The sequence below is a fragment of the Equus quagga genome, chromosome 4, assembly GCF_021613505.1.
Source record: "Equus quagga isolate Etosha38 chromosome 4, UCLA_HA_Equagga_1.0, whole genome shotgun sequence".
Lineage (NCBI taxonomy): Eukaryota > Metazoa > Chordata > Mammalia > Perissodactyla > Equidae > Equus > Equus quagga.
In genome coordinates this window covers 107,464,438-107,484,246 of record NC_060270.1, presented here as the reverse complement: position 1 = coordinate 107,484,246, position 19,809 = coordinate 107,464,438, and the positions used below count along the sequence as shown (strand labels likewise).

At 37.5% G+C, this 19,809-nt stretch overlaps 1 protein-coding gene across 1 annotated transcript in view; it reads right to left on the bottom strand.

The window, feature by feature from the left end:
* Positions 1 to 1,342: 1,342 nt before the first annotated feature.
* The window catches only part of XIRP2 (xin actin binding repeat containing 2), a 70,950-nt gene continuing 52,483 nt past the window's right edge, over positions 1,343 to 19,809 (bottom strand). Inside the window, exons 6-9 of the mRNA XM_046659383.1 lie at positions 19,663 to 19,793; positions 9,602 to 18,983; positions 7,360 to 7,493; positions 1,343 to 1,478 (exon numbers count right to left, since the gene is read on the bottom strand). Coding sequence (XP_046515339.1) covers positions 7,399 to 7,493; positions 9,602 to 18,983; positions 19,663 to 19,793 — 9,608 coding nt within the window. The 3' untranslated portion in view covers positions 1,343 to 1,478; positions 7,360 to 7,398. The remainder of the gene's footprint in view (positions 1,479 to 7,359; positions 7,494 to 9,601; positions 18,984 to 19,662; positions 19,794 to 19,809) is intronic.

Sequence of the window (19,809 nt, the reverse complement as noted above, 5' to 3'; positions counted from 1 at the left end):
TATTCCTTTTAATTTGCTCTTCCACGGTGAGTTGTTCAGACTGAACCTCCACTCTGGGAAACGAAGGCGTGGCTGCACATTCACTGCTCAGAGCATCAACACCTGCATTTCCATTGATGTGGGCTGCTCCCACTGCTTCATCATGCCATTGCTTGATGTGCTTCCCAAATTCTCTTAAATACAAACATGGTAGATGCTTCATTTGATCTACGGAATCTATTAAATCACGCTCAAAAACGTTCTCATTCTTCTTGGAAAAAGCAGCAATTTTCACAGTGTTAGAAAAGAAGAAGTGTAGATTTTTGTTATTTGAGTGGTTTTCTTTAATGTTTAACATATTCGTATCAGAAGTAACTACTGAACTTTTCCCCTTTACTATGAACCCACCATTGAGGCCTGATTTCGGGGCAGACTGCACAGGACTGCCAGCAGTAGCTCTGTCAGTCTGCTCATCGAGAGCCATAGCTAGAAGATTCCTCGAGTGAGTCTTTTCAGATTCAAATATATTGAGTAACTCTGAGATTCTAGACGTATTTTCTGAATTTTCAATTTGATATTCACTTGCAGTAGGGTTTGCTTCACTTGACAGTGGTAATAGATTAGGAAATTCCAAAATAGATGTCTTCTGCCTGCAATTATTCAGATATGAGACTGCTACATAATTGTTATTATTATTCTTATTCAAATTCTTTTTCTGATTTTCTGGCACCACCTCATTATCAGTGTTAGTAACCTGTAAAACTTCTGCACCATCAGGTTCATTAGTTTTTTCATTTTTCTCCTTCTCAGCACTCTGCACAACCACATTATTGTTGTCATTAAGATCCATTTCACTTTTCCTCTTATTCTTTATATCCTCAGCCTCATTCAGCTTATCTTGCACATTCCTATTTCCTTCCTTCTCGACTTTTCTCGTTTCGCCCATTTGCAATTCTTTGATTCCTATAACATCCTCTTTCTGACTCAGATGGATGGACTGCAGATGTGGCTGCAGGAAAGAAATGTTATCTTGCTCTTGTCCTTTATTTTCCGGAATTTCAATGTGTTCTATCAGTGATTCACTGTTAAATTCAGTGGATGTCGAGGTTGTCATTTCAGGTGGCCATTTAGGTTTACTCATTTTGAGCTCTTCCTCAAGGGGGAAGATTTTCTTAGGAATCTCCCTGGAAGGGGGCCAAATGATTTTTAATTTTCCCCTCTCTCCGAATTTTCTCAAATCATCCCTTTGACCTTCACGGTTACCAGCAGCTAAATGTCTAAGATCTCCGAGTACAGGGGTATTCTCTGCACTGATTTTGCACATATTTGGTTCTTCATTAGGAATAAAGTCCACTGAATTGCTCTGATTTTTGCAATTCCATTGATCTTTATGCTGTTTGTGTCCAAAACCTTCATCATAATTTCCTTTAGATTTGAAAAGTTGTTTAAAGTGTGGTTTACAATATATTTGTCCATGAAGTGATGCATAATTTCCCAAACTGCCAAAGAGAAAAAAAGGAAAAATTTATTTTTAACATTCTATATATACCCTGCAAATTTATAGGGAATTAGGGAATTCATTATTTTAAGAATGAGTCAGAGATTCAGTACAATTAACTTACTGGCAATAGGAATGTGCTTATTAAATGAACATTCCTGTTAGATAATAGTTACCACCAATACCCTACATGATACATGTCTTTCAGCATTTAGAATTTCATGATGTATGTCAGCTATTGGTATAATAGGTATTATAGTGTAATGCATATGTAGTTATAGATGGTGCAAAGTGATGGTACTAAATCTTTGCTATCTCAGTGATCTATGTGAGGGGTTGCAATTTTCAATAAATCCTGAATAGCACACACACAAAAATCAACTATTTGAATTTCCTTGTTAACTGAATGTTGAATAAATTGGAAATATTGACTATGCAATTGTTTATCTGGCCTCTTTGGGGAGATCAACAAATAGAATGTTTGTTGAAATTAAAATCAAATTTAGTCAAAGGCAGCAGCATCATTTTTTATCTCTGAATCTCCACATAAAAACAGATACATCAGCTAGATAGCAAAACTTAAAATCCATGGATAACATTTACAACAAAACCAAGTCACAAGATAATCCCACCAAGCCCAAAATACAAGGAGGTAAGGACAAACCACCAACAGCTATAAGACCAACATGATATAAGACCAACACCTGTGTGGGCGATAGCAGAGGTAGCAAGGAAGGTGTTGGATGGGGCTCAAAATATGAGACCACAAAATAACCAGCAACATTTCCTGGAAAGTATCACATGCCAATCAGAGATCAGCAAATGAAACTGGGAGGGGTTTTGCCCCCTCCAATAGCCAGTGAGTGCAAGGGTGCTGCAGTAAGGAAGACTGAAGAGGCCAGAGAAGCCAGCTGTCCAAATTGACCCACTAGGGTCCCCTTTCCAAGACCCTACACTGAGAAAAAAATATATGGGAGTGGGATCAAAATTGAGCAGGATAATGATGACAGAAAGGAAAAAGAAGTTTCCAACCAACACGGGGGAGAGAAACCTAGGCAGGAAGTCCCAGAAGCTGTTAGAGTTTTTTGAACAGTATATGAAAAACTAGAAGAAATAGCTCATGAGGTTAGAAAGCCATTCTGAATTTCATCTCCTTCTAAGATCTGGGAAGACTAGTTTCACATAAAAATGAGGCACAGAAAAGCATCAAGGCCTAATATTATAAAAAGTAATTATGAGAAAATAAAAGAGCAAAGAACATTACAATATTCCTGTAGACAAGGACAACATGCTAGAAAAATATGCTCTGAAAACATCAAAATTTTAACCTGTCATTTCAAAATGAGCTAAAAGGCATTTAAGAACATGATAAGAGACCTGAAAGAATAGCACAGATCATGATGAGAGAGAGTCATAAAAGAGGGGCCAGAAATCAGGAAAAAATAGAAATGAGAGAAAAACATGCCAGCAATAAAAACTAAACTAAAAGAAAAATGAGAGCGAATAAACACAATAGAAAGTGTTTTAAGAGAAATAGAAGAATAAAAAGATGAAAATTAATAATCAGAAATGAAAAAAGAGATAAGGATTTGAGGGAAAGAGAAATAGTAAAGATAAGCAAAAAAATTCAATGTATATAATAGGAGTTCCTGAAGAAGAAGAAAAACAAGCAATGAAAAAGGTTAAATACTAAACCTCATAATACTAAACCTCATAATTTAAGGAAACTTTCTTGAAATAAAAAGTATGAAACTACACATTGAAAGAGCACACTGGGTAGTTGACACTACTGACCCAGAATGCCCAATGCCAAAATCTATTCCAGTAAAATTACTGGACTTCAAATAAAGAGAAAAGAACCCTTTGTGTATCTAAAAAGAATAAAAAGGAGCATATGAATTATAAGGGAAAGAAAATTAGACTGTTATCAGATATTTCCAACACTTTATGCCAGAAGAAAATGAAATAATACATTTAAGATACTCAATGAAAGAAAGTGTAAGCCAATGATTTTACTTTCAGCAAAAGTGACTTTCCACTGTAAAGATCACAGACACAGTGTTATCAGCCTGTAAGAACTCAAGGAATATTGTTTCCACGAGCCTTTTCTGAGGAATTTACTAGACAATGAGTTTGAACAACCAAAATGCGTAGAGAAACATCAACATGAGGATTGATAGTAAGGATTAAATATAGTTACCTGTAAACTAAGATGAAATGGGGGCAAAGAGGGAGATAATGTGATATGCAATGGCTGTACGATCTGACACGGAAGATATAGTACGAGTTTTTTAAAGGGAGTATGGGTGAATGGGGAGCAAATGCAATTTTTAAGGTTTTGATAATAAAATTAGTGATGCTGATAGTTTTTATTCCTAAACTGTTATCCAAATGAATAGGGGATATTGTAATTCTGTGATCTCCCTTATCTTTGAGAACCAGAAGTCCTGAAAGGGAAGAAAGGAGAAGATGAAATAGAGAAAAAGCTAAGCAAAAGCAACAGAGTTTTAAATTCAATTTGGAAATATCACTACGAATTAAGGATATAACTTTCTTTATATATATATTTACCAGCTCTTAACACTGGCAAAGCTTAGAAATAGTGACAAACCCAGTAGAAAGAGCACTGAGGTTGTAGTCTTGGAATGTCATTTTTCACTAAAAGAAATCAGGACTTAGAGAAGTGGCTGATCCCAGGCTTGGGGCAGGAAGTGTACAAGATGAGCATGGAACATCTAGTCCCATCAGAGAATGAAGAAACTATCAAAGACTGCTAAGGTCTTGTCAAAAGGACACAGGAGACAACTTGCGGAGGCTTCCACTGGTCAGGGATAGAATAATTTGAGCTTCAGTAACAATAATAATTGCATATGATTGAAACCAATTAAATATGTGTAAATCCATGAATTTATAAAGATATTAAATTTTTTTAATTGGTTACTTCTAGGGGATGATAAGGAACCATTTAATCATATTGTTAAATAAATAATTGATACATTGGGAGAACTGGTAAATAAAGGGGAAGAATTATACATTTATTCTCCCTTTCCTCCACCACTTGTACCACATGTAACCAAATAGTAGATGAGGGGAAGCATCTCCTACAAAAGTATTCTAACTAATAATGAAAAAGAAAGAACAAAATTAGAATATCAATATCTTGCAAACATCAATGAATGGATATAGGTGTTAAACTTCACTATCTTCTATGAACACAGAATGAAAGACTAGCAGACATTATGTGCTTACTATACTCTTGCCAACACTTCCAATGTTCTTGTAAAAGGCATTAAATCTTAGTTTAAACCAAAATCCAGATCCAGCCGATAGTTTGTCAGAAATACAGAGGAGAAAAGAGCATGTTGAACTGTACTATGAGTATGCAATCAGCAAATCCAGACTGTGGAAAACTCTATAGTTCAAAATCCTGATTTCTTCACAAATAAAACATAAAGAATGAAAGGAATGGATGGAAAACCTACACATTAAGAAAAACTTAAAAGACATATCAAAGTTTAAAAAAATTGACAAGACTAAAATATAGCATCTAGGAAAGCATATTTAGATTAAAAAAAACATAAAAATTCAGGGAAGCAATGATTAAAAAGCATACTATTTACTCCAGGAAGAGAGATAATGGATTGTGTTTGGGTGAGGCAGATGGAAGGGGCTTCTGGAATGGCTGGTAATGCTGTACTTCTTGACCTTGGTAGTAGTTACAAAGTGTTCACCATATAATAAATTATTGAGCCACACATTTGCTTTGTTTGGTTTTCTGTATTTGTGGGCTTTTGTACAATGATTTTTTAAAAAATATCAGTCATTGAATGAATATTTTTGAGTCCTTATTATATGTTAGCCTTTACTAGGTGTTGGCAAGACAAACCTTAACACGTTTCCAACAGTTGGGAACAATTACATTAGATAGTGTTAAGAATGGAGCAAGCATGGAGGATGCCTTGAGAGCACATAAGAAGGACACCTGACCCATATAGGGGGGTCAAAGCATGTTTCTTCAAAGACATAAAGTCTCAATTGAGGTCTGAAGAATGAGTGGATATTAGTCGGTAGAGAGCTGGGGGAGGGGCACGGGAAAAATCCTACAAGGAATGGAAATAACATTTGGGGCCAGCTAGATATGAGAAAGAAAAATAATGATGTTGAGAAACTGGAAGAAATCCAGTCTTCATGAAAAGAAACATGCAATGGGCAGTAGAGGTAGGAGGGGCATTGAGAGAGGAGCAGGGGCAGGATCCTGAATTGCCTTTTAATGCATATTAAGATGTTAATTTTTTTCATAAGGGGGCCATTATATGTTTTAAATAGGGAAGTGACATCAGATTTGCATTTTAGAAAGAACATTCTCACTACATTGTGGAGCATGGCACTAGGGCAGTAGTGGTGATGAGAGATACTGGAGGCAGGGAGACAAACAAGCTAGAACGGCTGTTGCATCAGTATAGGTGAGAGATGATAGATACTTGCTTGAAGGATACCTCGGCTGTGGGAATGGAGAAAAGTGTACGGCTCAAGAGGTTTTTATACAACAGAAATTACAAGACTTGGTCATGCTTGGGTGGAGGGAATGAAGGAGAGGAAGGAGTCAAGTAACTTCTTGTTGCAATCATTGAGTTAATGTTAATGTCATTTACTGAGAGAGTAGCACCCAGACCATGTAGTCAAGGAAGGAATTTCGATGGAGAGAAGATAATGGGGCACATTGAATTTGCTGTACTTATGAGAAATCTAATTGGAGATATATACTAGTCATTGAGATATAAGCGTTCAGTATACAGAGGAGAGAGCTGGACTGGTGGTACAGATTTCAGAATCATTGCCACATAAATGATGATTAAAGTCATGAGAGTGGATGTGATAAAGCAAAAAAAATACAAAGAGCAAGAAGAACAAATGAGCATAACGTAATTCTAAGTACTCTAACATCTCAGTAATGGACAGAGATAGAGTCACCCATCCAGGAGTCTGAGAAGGAACAGCCAGAAGGTAGGAAGAAAAACATTAATACTCTGGTGTCATGGAAACCAAGGGAAAGGAATGTTGCAATGAGGGGAGTTTGACATTGTCAGTTACAGTCAAGAAGGATATAGTGTGGGAGACGCACATTGGATTTAGCAAAATAATTACATTTCAGCATCTCAGACTACAGTTACGCAAATGCCACATTCATCTAAATGCATTTACTTCAAGAGTTTTGGAAAATGAGTGCATTTGTAACTGCATTGATAGGGTGCTTCTGTTGCATCAGAGAATAAACAGAGTATCTATCTGACCTGACACTGACATTATGCTAATTCTGTTTTTTTTAATTTAGATGCAAATGTCCAAACATAAGTAAACTCCAGCCTACCACCTGTTTTAGTATATAAAGTTTTATTGGAATACAGCCAGGCTCATTAGTTTCCAGGCACACCTGTTTAGTTAACTACGGCTGATGTTGCTACCCACTGTAAGGTGGGTAGCAACAGAAACAGCATGGCCTACGAAGTAGAAAATATTTACTCTCTGGCCCTTTACAGAAAAAGTCTGCTGACTCCTCATCTAGAGTCTAGATTTTAGACTAAAGTAATAACTTAAAATTCCTGATTTGCAAGTTAATTCTTGATTTTTCTTATCTATGTGATCTCCATGTTGAGACAAAAGGAATCCTTCTGGATTTGATCCAGAATGCAAAATTTCAAAAGGAAAAAGGTCACAGCAATCCGGAGGAAAAAAGAGCAGAATATGACCATATCCCCTTTTTCGGTTGTGTTAACTGATGGTAGCAAGATCTGGAAAAAATCTGCATCTTTTTAGAGACATGATGTTATAAGTACACTGCACCCTCCTTGAATATTTGTGCCACAGACCACAAAACATTTTACCTCAGTTTACTGTTGCAATGGTGGCATCGGAAGCAGGACTTATGAAAACTCTGCTTGTCTGCTACTAGGCACTCCATTGGATAAACTGTCTTTTGACACAGTATACATATTTCCTTGTCTTGGAGTAACAGTTTCTAAAAATAAAAATTTACAAAAGTTTATACAGTGCTATCTTCAATCACATTGTAAAAACAAAACAAAACAACAAAAGAGTATTAACTGGCCGTGCGGTTAAAGCAGAAAGCGTTAAGATGATTTCCTAACATTGCTTCTCTGGACATAGGGCATCCCACCATCAGGTTTGATGCTCCGATACAATCAACTTTAGTGTCTCTACTATTTATACATTGTATAATTGACTTTTATGATTTAAGAAAATATATATGAGTAAATATGTTCATTAACTTTTAATGTATTAATTAAAAAGAACATACAGCAAACTCAGCCATGGGAAACCCCGAGAGCCCTTATTCTAGATAACTGCACTTTTCGTATATATATAAAGGTTTACACCTAACTTGGTCCAAACTTTTTACTTTTTAAAGCATTCTAGAGAGATTTTTCTAAAATAAGTATATATCTTTTTAAGCTGAGGACATTGTATCTGTTTAAATATTTTCCTGACGACTTAGTGTTGACTCTATGACACCAATTCTTAACTTTAATACAATGAGACTCCTGGATACACTGAATGTCCAGGGCCATTTTTCCTCAACATAAATGGCTTTAGATTTTAGGGCTTTGGGGATACTCATGTCTGCCTTTTATGGTTTTCCTATCTCTTCTCTTGCTCTAAAGTACCCATGGCCATAATACTCCTGGTCTCTTGTGAACGTTAGCTCCTGTGAATAACAGTAGTTATATGACTAACCAGTGTTTGCTTCGTGGTTCAACTGACACAGAACTTTCCCCTTATCTTGTTTTGATCCTCAAACAATCCTGTGACGATAACTAAGCTTTCATATTAGTTATACATAAGAGAATATATGCTCAGGGCTCTTTGTACAAATAAATATATACACTTGGCTGTTTTGATGCTCAGTTTGGGCTACTGAGAGATTTCCTTTATCTATTTGGTTCAAGGAGGGGACAATTTCTATATTTAACACAAATTTCTCTGTATTTTCTATGTTTTTAGCTATTTTAACAGAAACAGAGCATTTGAAATTAGACAGCTTTGCTTAATTATGCCAAAGCAAGCATATTAAGAAATCATATTAACTCAATAAACTACACACATATTTTGCAAATATGATAGAGGCATAATTTTTGTTTCAGCAGTTTTTATTTTTAAGCTTGCTATTTCTTTCAATCTGTCTAAAAGAATGGACTACACTAATGACGAACATTAATTATGTCAAATCCTTTTATTGTGAAGCCTCATTAATAATAAAAAGTAGGGAAATATAAAGAAATGAGCTGTTCTCTAATGTAAAAAAATACGCAGCAAGTTCATATATTTTAAATCTTTCTTTTTCGAAATATAATCAAATTTTTTAAATGTATTATCCATGTTTATCTGTGAATGAGACCAATTGAGCTGTCATGTGGGGTTTAAGAAAGGTGAAAAAATCAGTTATAGAAAAAACAAGTGGCATTACAAAAACCTAACTCCATCTAACTCAATAACAATGATAAAATATACAAAAGCTCTATTTCTACATCTATATTTTTGTCAGAGATGCCAATCAATAAAAATCCTTAAAGCACATATGAAGGGCGTAAATTGTTTCTTGGATTATTACCAGGCTGTATTGAATTCAAACACAAACACCACTTAAGTCTGGTGGTTAAAAATACGTCAATAGTAGGGCAACAGATAATATCTAATATTGTCCTAATCAAGTGGATGAAATAATTTTTAATAAGAAATACTAATGATATGCTATGGGTGTACAATTAGTTACATATAATCATTAATACTATCGCAATAACAATTATTTTAGCTGCTGCTTTATCCAAAGCCTTATTTACCTTGACAAACACAGGTCTCAATAACCTCTATAATAGGATTTGTTATTCTCACACAGTGCAGGTGAATCAGATGCTTTTGTAAAGAGAAATTAGTAAAAGCAAGCACTGTAAAGAGACGGATATCAACAACCAGGGAAAGCTGTTAGTTTTGGGTTATATTATTTGGTTATTTCCACGTACTATTTCATCTGCAAATCATCTTAGTTAGCTATGGAACGCGTGCCTTTAAATGGGTTAATCTGACTTCACACTTGGCAGGCTCATTTACCACTTATAAAAGCAGATTCCTCTTGGAAGGCAGTTCTCATCTGACCTGCGGAAGCATCTGAGGTTGCATAGCCCAGGCTTTTAAAAACTCTTTCACTCTCCTGCCACGTCTCTTGGAAATTCCTCCTGACGTCTGGAGGCGAATCAGAAATATCTAAAATATGGCCTGCGATGACATCTTCATAGGTTGGTGGGGCATGCTTGAAGTCAAAGCCAGATTTGCCAGCTTCTGGGCTACGTGATGAAGAGACTGACGTCTTCGACCCAACAACTTGACTCTCGAATGCATCCACACCTGAGAAATGTTCACTCAGAGACCTTGTTTCAGAGCGCACGCTGTGCTGCTTAACAGGATTTTTTTCTTGCGGCGCTCCAGGACGATTGCAAGAAAAGTCTCTAAAACTAGTGTTCTCTAAAGATGTTAATCCAAATTCCTCCTTACAAAATGTACGACTTTCTTGTTTTATATTATGGTTTGAGTCTCCATTTGCATAAACTCTTCTATTTGACTTGGCTTCAAAAACTGGGCCATCCTCAAATTCCCTGAACCATCTGTTTACTTCATTCTCATGGTCACTCACAAAATTTTCAGCCATTTGAACAGTTCGGTTGGCCGCTTCATACCTCTGCGTGTGCTCTGACAGGCGAGGCCCTTCCACTTTGCGGATGATTTCGACTGCGTCAAAACTTTCAGTATCCGGCACTATGTGCTTGGTGGCATTTCCTCCGTCTTTGTGTACATAAGTCGCCTTTTTCTCTACTTTCCTAACTTCCTCTTGAGCTTCCATGGATTCTCTGAAGGAACCACTGTCAACATGATTGACACTGATAGGTATTGTGATTGTGGGTGGAGAGTCCCTACCACGAGCTTCTATCTTAATTTGACGTCTAAGTGTTGCAGGAGACGTGATGATCTCAGACCTCTTTTCTACAATCGGGACCGGGGTGACTGATGGACGTGGGATGGTCCCCTTGGATAACTTTGCAGTGGTGTCTTTGAGTTTGACAAGTTGTTCAGAGCGACTCCTTGGTGGAGAAGGGGAGGTATTTGCACTGTGAATTTTAGATGTTTGCGACACGGGCCTTCCTGGTGATGGTTCGGCAGAACTGTCGTTTTTAGGGGACTGAGAAAGCTCATCCTTAGGAGAGGTTTCCGTTCGCCGGGCAGTAGACTCGATTGTTATAAAAGTTGGTGATGGTGGGCGTGTTTTTAAAGAGGAAGGAGAAATCTTGCTGTCGTCTAGTTTAACTTCCTGATGGATTTTCACACGATTTTGAGCAGTTGCTTCGTGATGGGTTGCTATTTGGTGGTGCTCTGTTTTTTCTACAATTGTATTTTCTTTCTGTTCAGTGTTTTTATTGCAGCTGACACTAACAGACGCTTGAGATAATGTTTCATTAAGACTAGTAGGTTTATTTCTCTGCTTTCCTGCTTTGGAGGATGACATGGCTGTTTGAATTGTATTTTCACAGACAGCAAGCAGATCCTCTGCTTGAGTTTTAATATGTGTTATTTCTTCTTTGATTTTTTCTACATTATTCTCCATAGCAATGTGAACTCCATACTCTCTTTTTTCTTCACTTAATAGCCATACTGGAATGATATTTAACAGTGTCTGAAATGTTTTAAGTCCATTTTTATCTGGCTCCGCTTCAAACTGCTTTACCCTAGACAAAATATGTTGTAGTTCTTCACGTTTTCTCAAGAATTCCAATATATTTACAGCACATTTTCCATCATCCTGCTGGGATTCTTTCGCAGAGGAAAATAAAGATTTGTTCTGTGTAATCTCTTGCTTTGAATCTTTAGTATTAGAGAAGACTTGTTTCTGTTGTATGCCCTTGACTCCAAGACATTTTTCTTCCTGCAGATTATTATACAGCTGGGGCAATTTTTCATGTTCAACTTGACTTTCAGAAGTCTGTATTTGTGTCTGCTGAAAATTCTGAGCCTGTGAATCAAGATGTGCATTCGTAACCTCTTGCTTGACTACCTTCTGTGCTGATTTATTCAAATGTTCTTGTTTTCTTTCAACCCTTAGTCTGTCTTGCTTTAGACCAATCATTGGTGGTCCCCGAATTGTTTCTTCATTTCCTGGAAGTTTGCCACTCTCAGATGCTCTAAATTCCCTTTGCTTCTCATGCACTATGTTGAGCTTACTTTCATGACTTTTCCCTGTGGGTTCCATAGGCAGTGTTACTGTTACTCTTTTCTCCTGCTTAGGTAATTGGTAATACTTTTCAGCCACAGATTGCTTCTGACTATATTCAGTGCTTGCCTCAGTTTTCTCGGTTTCCTGGTACTGTCGTTTGGTAATGGTTTGAACGTCAATTTCGGACTGCCTTTTCTGGCCTTCATAGCTGTGGTCTGTTTCATTTAATTTATGATCCGGCGTTGGAAGTTTGATGGTTTTAACTTTGAAACTTGGGGAAAATGGTTTGCTTTGGGGCAAGTGCAACTGCTCCAGATACTTCTTCTGTTGTGCTTGTTGCGTACTGCACTCTTGGTGACTCTGTTTAATTTCACAAGCTGATTTAGATTGTATCATGTCCCTTGAGCTCTGGAAAACTTCCTTTTGCATAGTATCTTTGTCTTCTGAGGCTGCTGTAACATGTTGGAGACTCTTGGCAGTGACTGTTACTGCTGGTGTTGTGGAAAGCTGCTTATCAGGACGCACTGCTAGTACCTGAGAATTCCTCTGAGAGTCTGGCTTGGGGTGGGCCAGAGAGACCCCCGAATCCATTCCAGGTAGAGGAACCTCCTCATTTGTTTTTTGCAACAGCACTTCCTTTTCCAACTCTGATATGTTTTGTTTTTGGCTTTCCGTTTTGACTATGTTGTAGCAAGAACTCGCATGTTTCTGTTTTTCAAGCTCTTCTCTTTGTTGTCTGTATTTTTCTTCAGCAATCATTAAAGGTGTCTTAAATTTTCTCATATAAGGTTTTGGACTTTGTTGTCCTGAACCCTCTGGAAATGAATGAGATTTTAGGAGAGGTGCTGTCAGTTTTTCCTTGGGTGGCGAAGTTTCTGAACCTGTCTGTGAGAGGGACCTTGTAGAGTCCACAGATAATTGTTTTCTTTCATCAAGACTTTTTCTAGCTATATTCTGCTTTCTCTCTGTGTGTCCACTGCTAGTTGCCATCATTACTCTTCTCTGATCCTTTGAGGGAGTAATTTTATATTCCATATCAAATGGGGAATTATCCAATTCAACTTTCGGGGAACGATGATTCTTCTTGTCTTCTATCTGCTTGGGAAATTTGGGTTTGGGCAATGTGGGAGGTGGCAAAACTACTCCTGATTTTCCTGTTATGATTTTAGCCTGAGAATGCGTTTGCTGAGATCTTGAGGCTTCCTCTTGGGAATATTGCATGAATGCTCCACTGTGCTTTTCTGGAACAGAGGAGGAAAGGCAAGGTGCTGGTTTTGGTAATGGAGTTGGAGGAGGGGGAGGTGGTGGAAACATTGATAGACATTCTCTTTCAGATTTCTCATCTTCCGGTGGTGGAGGAAGAGGGAAGCCTGGGAAACTTTCAAATTCAGCCTTTCTTGTCTCTGTGGACAGTGAGGGAGGAAATCCATTTTTTTCAGGCAACATCATTAAAGGAGGTGGAGGAGGAAGAGGAAATTCTATTTCAGATGATGCATTGGAAGGTGGAAGCGGAGGTGGCGATGGAAGTGGAAGAGGCCACTCATTTTCTTTTACATTATTTTCAGGGTTAAAGTTGATTGGATTAAAGGATATTTCCATTGCCTTTTTTAAGTCTGTGGAGGTGTTTGTCTTCATTAGAAAGTCCTGGCTCTTCAGATGAACGTCAGTCTGCTTTTTGTCTGTTGCCTTAAATTTATTGTGGCTTTTTTGGGAGACTTTCGCTTCTGTTACATTTGATATGTCTTGATCTACAGGCAAAGTCTGCCACCTTGGTGGAGGGTTCACATTCTTTTTCTTTATATCTTTCTTAGAATATTGCATTTCTTGTTTTAATGACATTTGCTTCTGAAAGTCCCCTGAAACTTTACAAGTTTCTCCAACTGTCTTGTTGATTGGACCCTGGGTTGGACTGGGCTTAAAGCTTTGTGTATCTGTTGATATTTTAGTGTTTTTCATATTTTGGGGTCTCTTTACAGGGAAAGCCTCGGTCTTCTGGTGTTCATTCATCAGTTCATAAATTTGAGTCTGTTGCTTTCCAACTGCTTTGTCAATAGATTGGGTAGAGTTAAAGGCTGCATCCTTCTTTTGTTCTCTCACTGTCTCTGATTCCTTAGTTTTTACATTTTTCTTAACTAACACAGTTGAAGTCAATTGTTCGCTCTCATGTTTATCTCTAAGATGCTGCTCTGTTGTGGTGTCAATCTGGACACCCATTCTGTCCCCCGATTCCAATACATTTTTAATAACTTTGTGGTGTGGGTTAGATAGTCTTCTAAGGCTTTTCTCAAGAGCATCATTGTTTTGTTCACGATCTATGACAATTTTTACAGTGCCTTTTGGGGCTTTTGGAAGATTAACCTCAGTTCTTTCTTCTGTTAAATTCCCGTGACGAGATTTGCCTGTAGTTTGATTGAGAGTGTCTGTTTCCCCTTGCCACCTGGCTGCTGGCTCAAATGGTCCTGGTCTTGGATGAAGAAGACTTTTTTTGTCACTCTGAACAGCCACCTGATGAATCTGCTTTTTCTGCTCTTCTGAGGATCCTACCATCACCGCTTGCACATCTTCTTTGATTATACCCTTTTTATCTACCTCTTTGAAAGCTCTTTCTGCTTTTTTCAGATTCTTTAACGATGCTTCAAGGTCATCTCGGATAAGCTCCTTTTTCAGGATTTCTGTCCTTGTGTTTGCAGTCTTTTCAAGGCATTCAATAGCTTTCTCAATATCACCAGGGATGGCATCAGACTGTTTAGGTTCTTTCCATTGGTGGCTTGATTCCTTAAGTGACTTGAGTGTGGCCAGCATGTCACCTTTGACAATTTCTTGCGTTTTAGCTACCATTTTCTGGTTTATAGCCTGGCTGAGGGAATTTAGGGTTAATTTCAAATCACCTTTTATAATTTCTTCTTTGGGTGTCTTACAAGATGTATTCTGAGGCTCTGTCATAAAAACCTTGACTGTATTATGCACATCACCTGGGATGATGTCAGTTTCATTAACAGTACGTTCAACCTGAGATTCCCTTTTCTTTAGTAACAGTTTTGTGCCCTCAACATCACCGCCAATTATTTCTTCCTCTCTTTCTTGCTTCCTAGTTGTTAGTGTTTCATTTGACCCTGTCTGGAGTTGTTTGAGATAGTCTAAAGCTCCAGTTTCTATGCACGTTGTAAAAAACTGAACATTTCCCCTCTCAGAGGCATCAATTTTCGCCCTTGCAGATATTTTATTGTTTGATATGGAAGATAGCAAATTATGAATGGTACGTTTTACATCACCTCCTATTACTTCTTCACGTTCAATTGTGTCACCAGCATTTTCATGAAGAAGACAATAAATAGTCATGTTAATGTCTCCTCTTTCATCTTCCTGAATTAAAATTCCTTTCTTTACAGAGCTTTCCTCAGAGAGCAGGCTTTTTATTGCTTGTTGTACATCACCACTCACTATCTCTTCTTTTTCAGTATGAAATTCTGTTGATCTGTTTAATAATTGAGTTTTGGTCAAATTAACATTTCCCTTCTCCTCTTCACTAACCAAAATCTCTCTTTTTGTACAGTCTCTTTTGGAAAGTAGGTTCATAATTATATTTCTGAGATCAACCCTGATGATTTCTTCTTTCTGTATCTGAGGAGATTCCTGATTCATTAGCTTGTACTTTGCCATTCGAACATCCCCAACTTCATCAGCTTCAATGATGATTCCAGGAGCCTCAATAACTTTTTGAGAGTAGAGCTCTTCTAATGTTTCTTTAATGTTCTTGCCAATAATTTCCACCTTTTCTACCCTATTTTCATTAAATTCATGAAGGGGTGTAGTTTCAAAGAGCCATGTAGTTGTCTTGACATCAGAAGGAGGGATTTCTTCCTTGGTGAGTTTTGTGATGCTTTCATCTGCTCCCTTAATAGAATCCAAGGACTGATTTTCAAAAAGCCATACTGCCTGCTTAACATCACCTTTTTGCATATCTTCCCGGGTGACTGTTTTGATATTTTCATATTCTGACCCTTCTCCTCTCAGTTCATCTATAGTGTGGGTTTCAAATAGCCAAGTAGACGTTTTAACATTGCCCTTTTGTATTTCATTGACACTTACTGTTCTTATATAAGTATTCTTACCAAAATTTTCAGACTCAAAGAATTGTTTACTAGTCTTCACATTCCCACCTTGAATATAGTCAACCGTGGGCACAATATCACGTGATTCTTCTGAAATCTGATCCAGTGGCTGTGTTTCAAATCTGTATCTGACAGAACTAACATCTCCCTTCTGAATATCTTCTTGTGTGACAGATTTAATAACATACACATTCTCTGATTCATTAATTGAGTCTAATGGTTTTGTTTCAAAAAGCCACCTTGTCCCTCGTACATCTCCATGAATTACCTCTTCCTTTCTAACTGTTGTCACTTCATGGTAACACCCTTCTCTGTCTTGAATTGCATAAAGTGGCTGGGTTTCAAAGAGCATTCTGTAGCTTTTTACATCACCCTTTATTACTTCTTCAGCAGTTATTTTCTTGGTGCTGATATAGTCAGATTCTTCTTTAATCTCATCTAAAGAAAAAGTCTCAAAAATAAAGCACCCCTTTCTTACATCGCCACCTTGTATGTCTGTCACTGTCTTAACTAATTCATCACCTCCTTGCCTTTCTTTTATCATATCAATTGGTTGGTTTTCAAAAAGCCACCTACAATTTAAAACATTGCCTTTCTGAATATCTTCAGTCTTTAGAGTTTTGATCTTCTTCAAAACTTCCTCTGAACTAGAACTTATAGAATCTAAGGGCTGACTTTCAAATTTATGCCGCATGCTGGAAACATCCCCAGCTTGGATGTCCATTTCCACAGCCTTGATTTCCTTTCCTTCTTCTCCTTGTATGCTGTCCAAATTTTCTGTCTCGAAAAGAAAACATGCTGTGCGAACATCCCCTCCTTGGATCTCCTCCTGTTTTACCGTTTGCAATTTGACTGTTGCTTCAGAGTCATCTTTTATGGTATCAAGTGGCTGAGTTTCAAAGAGCCAAGTACAGGCTTTGACATCTCCCTTATGAATTTCTTCACTGCCAGTCATTAATGAAACTTTTTCATAAAGAGACTCCATTGGCTGGGTTTCAAAAAGCCATCTACAGGTTTTGACATCCCCTTTAACAATATCTGTAGCTTGTTCGGTTTTACTTTCTACTTCTTCCATATTACTAAAATACTTAATAGAATCAAGAGGTTGGGTTTCAAATAGCCATTTAGCAGATTTTACATTTCCGGTCTGTATTTCTCGAGCAGATATTCCTCTGATTATCTGAAATTTATGAATGCTTTCATCAAACTGGTCAATGGGCCTTGTTTCAAAAAGCCATCTACAGCTTCTTACATCACCTCTTAAGATTTCTTCTTGCTGGACTGTCTTTACTTGATGATATTTTCCAAGGTGATCTTGAATGGCATATAGTGGAGTTGTTTCAAAGAGTGATTTATTTAACTCTACAGCACCCCTCGTGACTCCTTCCACCTCTATTTTATGTGATGCATCAAATTTAATTAAATTGTTTGATTCAAAGATATGTGTGTAATTCCTTACATCTCCTCTGTCAACTTCTTCAAGTTTCACTGTTCGTATGTACTCTTTTTTATCTTCTCTAATCTCTTCTAGAGGTTGGGTTTCGAAAATCCATTTTTGATGCCTAACATCCCCCTTTTCTTCTTCAGAGGCAGTAATTTTGTGAAGTTTTCCTACAGCAGGGCTATCTTTTAAAGCCTCTATTGGAAGTGTTTCAAATAGACGCTTAGTAGTTTGTACATCACCCCCTATTATCTCTTCAGATCTTACAGCATCTGCATCAGGAACTTCTTTTAGAATGTCCAATGGCTGCGTTTCAAACATCCAACACTTTCTGGAGACATCTGTACCTATTATTGTTTCCTTTTCAGTGATGACTTCTTCTGACTCTTCTTTGATTTTCTCCAAAGGTTGAGTTTCAAATAACCACTTTGCCCTACTCACTCCACCTTTCACATTTTCTTCCATAGATATTCCTCGGACGACTTTAATTTCTGTGATATCCTTGTTAATTGTGTCCAAGGGCTGTGTTTCAAACATCCAACGTGCTGTTCTCACATCCCCCTTTTCAATGTCTTCCCTGTGAACAGTTTTAATTTCTAGCATTTGGCCTAAACCATCTCTAATAACATATAATGGTTGAGTTTCAAAACATTTTATACTCCTCTTAACATTTCCCTTAATTTCTTTGAGCTCAGACCTGAGTTGCAATAGGTGAACCTCATCCACTGAATGAAGCTGTCCAAGCTGATCCAGATGTTGAGTTTCAAACATGTATCTCACAGCCTTGACATCCCCCCCAGTTATGTCCTTTATGGTAGGTACCACTAATTCTTCTTGACTTTGATGCATTTTATTCATTGAGTCTAACGGATTTGTTTCAAACATCCACCGGGCTGTGCGGACATCTCCTCTGGCTAGCTCAGGAATTTTCTCAGCATTTTCTTCAGTGGCAAAAGAATGATCCCCTAGTGTGTCTATGGGTTTGGTTTCAAACATCCATGTGGTATATTTCACATCACCACCAGCAATGATTTCTTGATCAGCAATGCCCTTGGAGATGTGATCTTCATCTGGAGAGCCATTGTTGATGGAATCTAATGGCTGATTCTCAAAGATCCATCTCATGGACTGCACCTCCCCCTTCAGAATTTCATCCCACTCCAAGTGTTCTCTTTCTGAGTTCAGATGTTTTTGAGAACTGTCATTTGAATTTTCAAAAACATACCGGGCTTGTTGCACATCTGCTGAAACTGAGCTTCCTGGGTTCACTTGACTGGAAACAATCTCAGAAACCTCACTGATATAATCTTTTTCTAAGTTTTTTCTTAACTCAGGATGGATGTGTTTATATAAACGATTTAATTCATACAAATTTCTTTGCTTGGAATATAATTCTTTGGGAACTGGTGGTATTCTAGGAGGGCTGGGGACTTCAGGGGACTGAGAAAATGCTGTCACATCTATTGGAGTTTGAAGTATATCAGGTTGGGGAGGAGGAAATTCTTCTGTCTTTCTTAAAGGAGTGGCATTAACTTGTGCCAGAGTTGAGGAAGTGGCACTGTGGTCACTATATCTTGTGGTTGATGTTTCCTTTCTCTGGCTGGTTGAAGTGCAAGAAGTGGAAGAGGTCCCCACAATTGATGATGGCTTTAAAGTCTCTTCATATTTATTTTTGATCTTTAAGGGAGAGAAAATCAAATCTTATAAAGATGGGTGTCACGGTAGAGACTTCCTAGGCACTGCCCTTCGCTTATCCACCTGCTTTGACATCTCCATTGGGAACAACAGGGGATACATTCCATTTAGAGACCTACTTATGAGCCATATTCAATGTTTGTTACTATCTTTCCTATAATCTGTTTGCACTTTTAGAGATATATTCCCCATCCCATACATCAACAACTCAGTTTTATCATTTTACACATAGTCTTGATTTTAACATTTACACATAGTCTTGATTATTTTTCCTCCTTTATTTAATGTGCTATGTGGAGTAATCTGGAGGGAAACAATAAAAGTCTCAAAGTACTTTTGAGGGTTGTTTTGTTTTCCTTCGAATTTTAAAAAGAACAGAGTGAGTATCAGACATTTAGAATTGACTGTGTTACTTTATCTAATGTTAGTTATTAAACTTTAGAGCATACATAATTTTTCTTCCCTAATTTCCTCTAGTGAGAAAAATTTTAACTCTACCACTTTATTTATGTAGAATGATATTCTCCTTATGAAACAGAATGAGCACTGGATCAGAATATTTCTTTGTTGAAAAACCACCTCAAACAGTCAATAATAAAATGCTATACATTTACATCTGGTTTTATTCTTAATATGTTTCTGTGTAGAGATACCATCTTACCTTAATCTGCTTGGCTGGGGCCACCTCTTTGTCAGAATAAAGGACCTTTTCCTGGGCAGACTTTTCAAATTGCTCTTTTAAAAACTTAGTTGAAACCTTTGGAATCTCTTCATCCTCAGGTGTGTCAATGACTACAGTCAGAAAAGA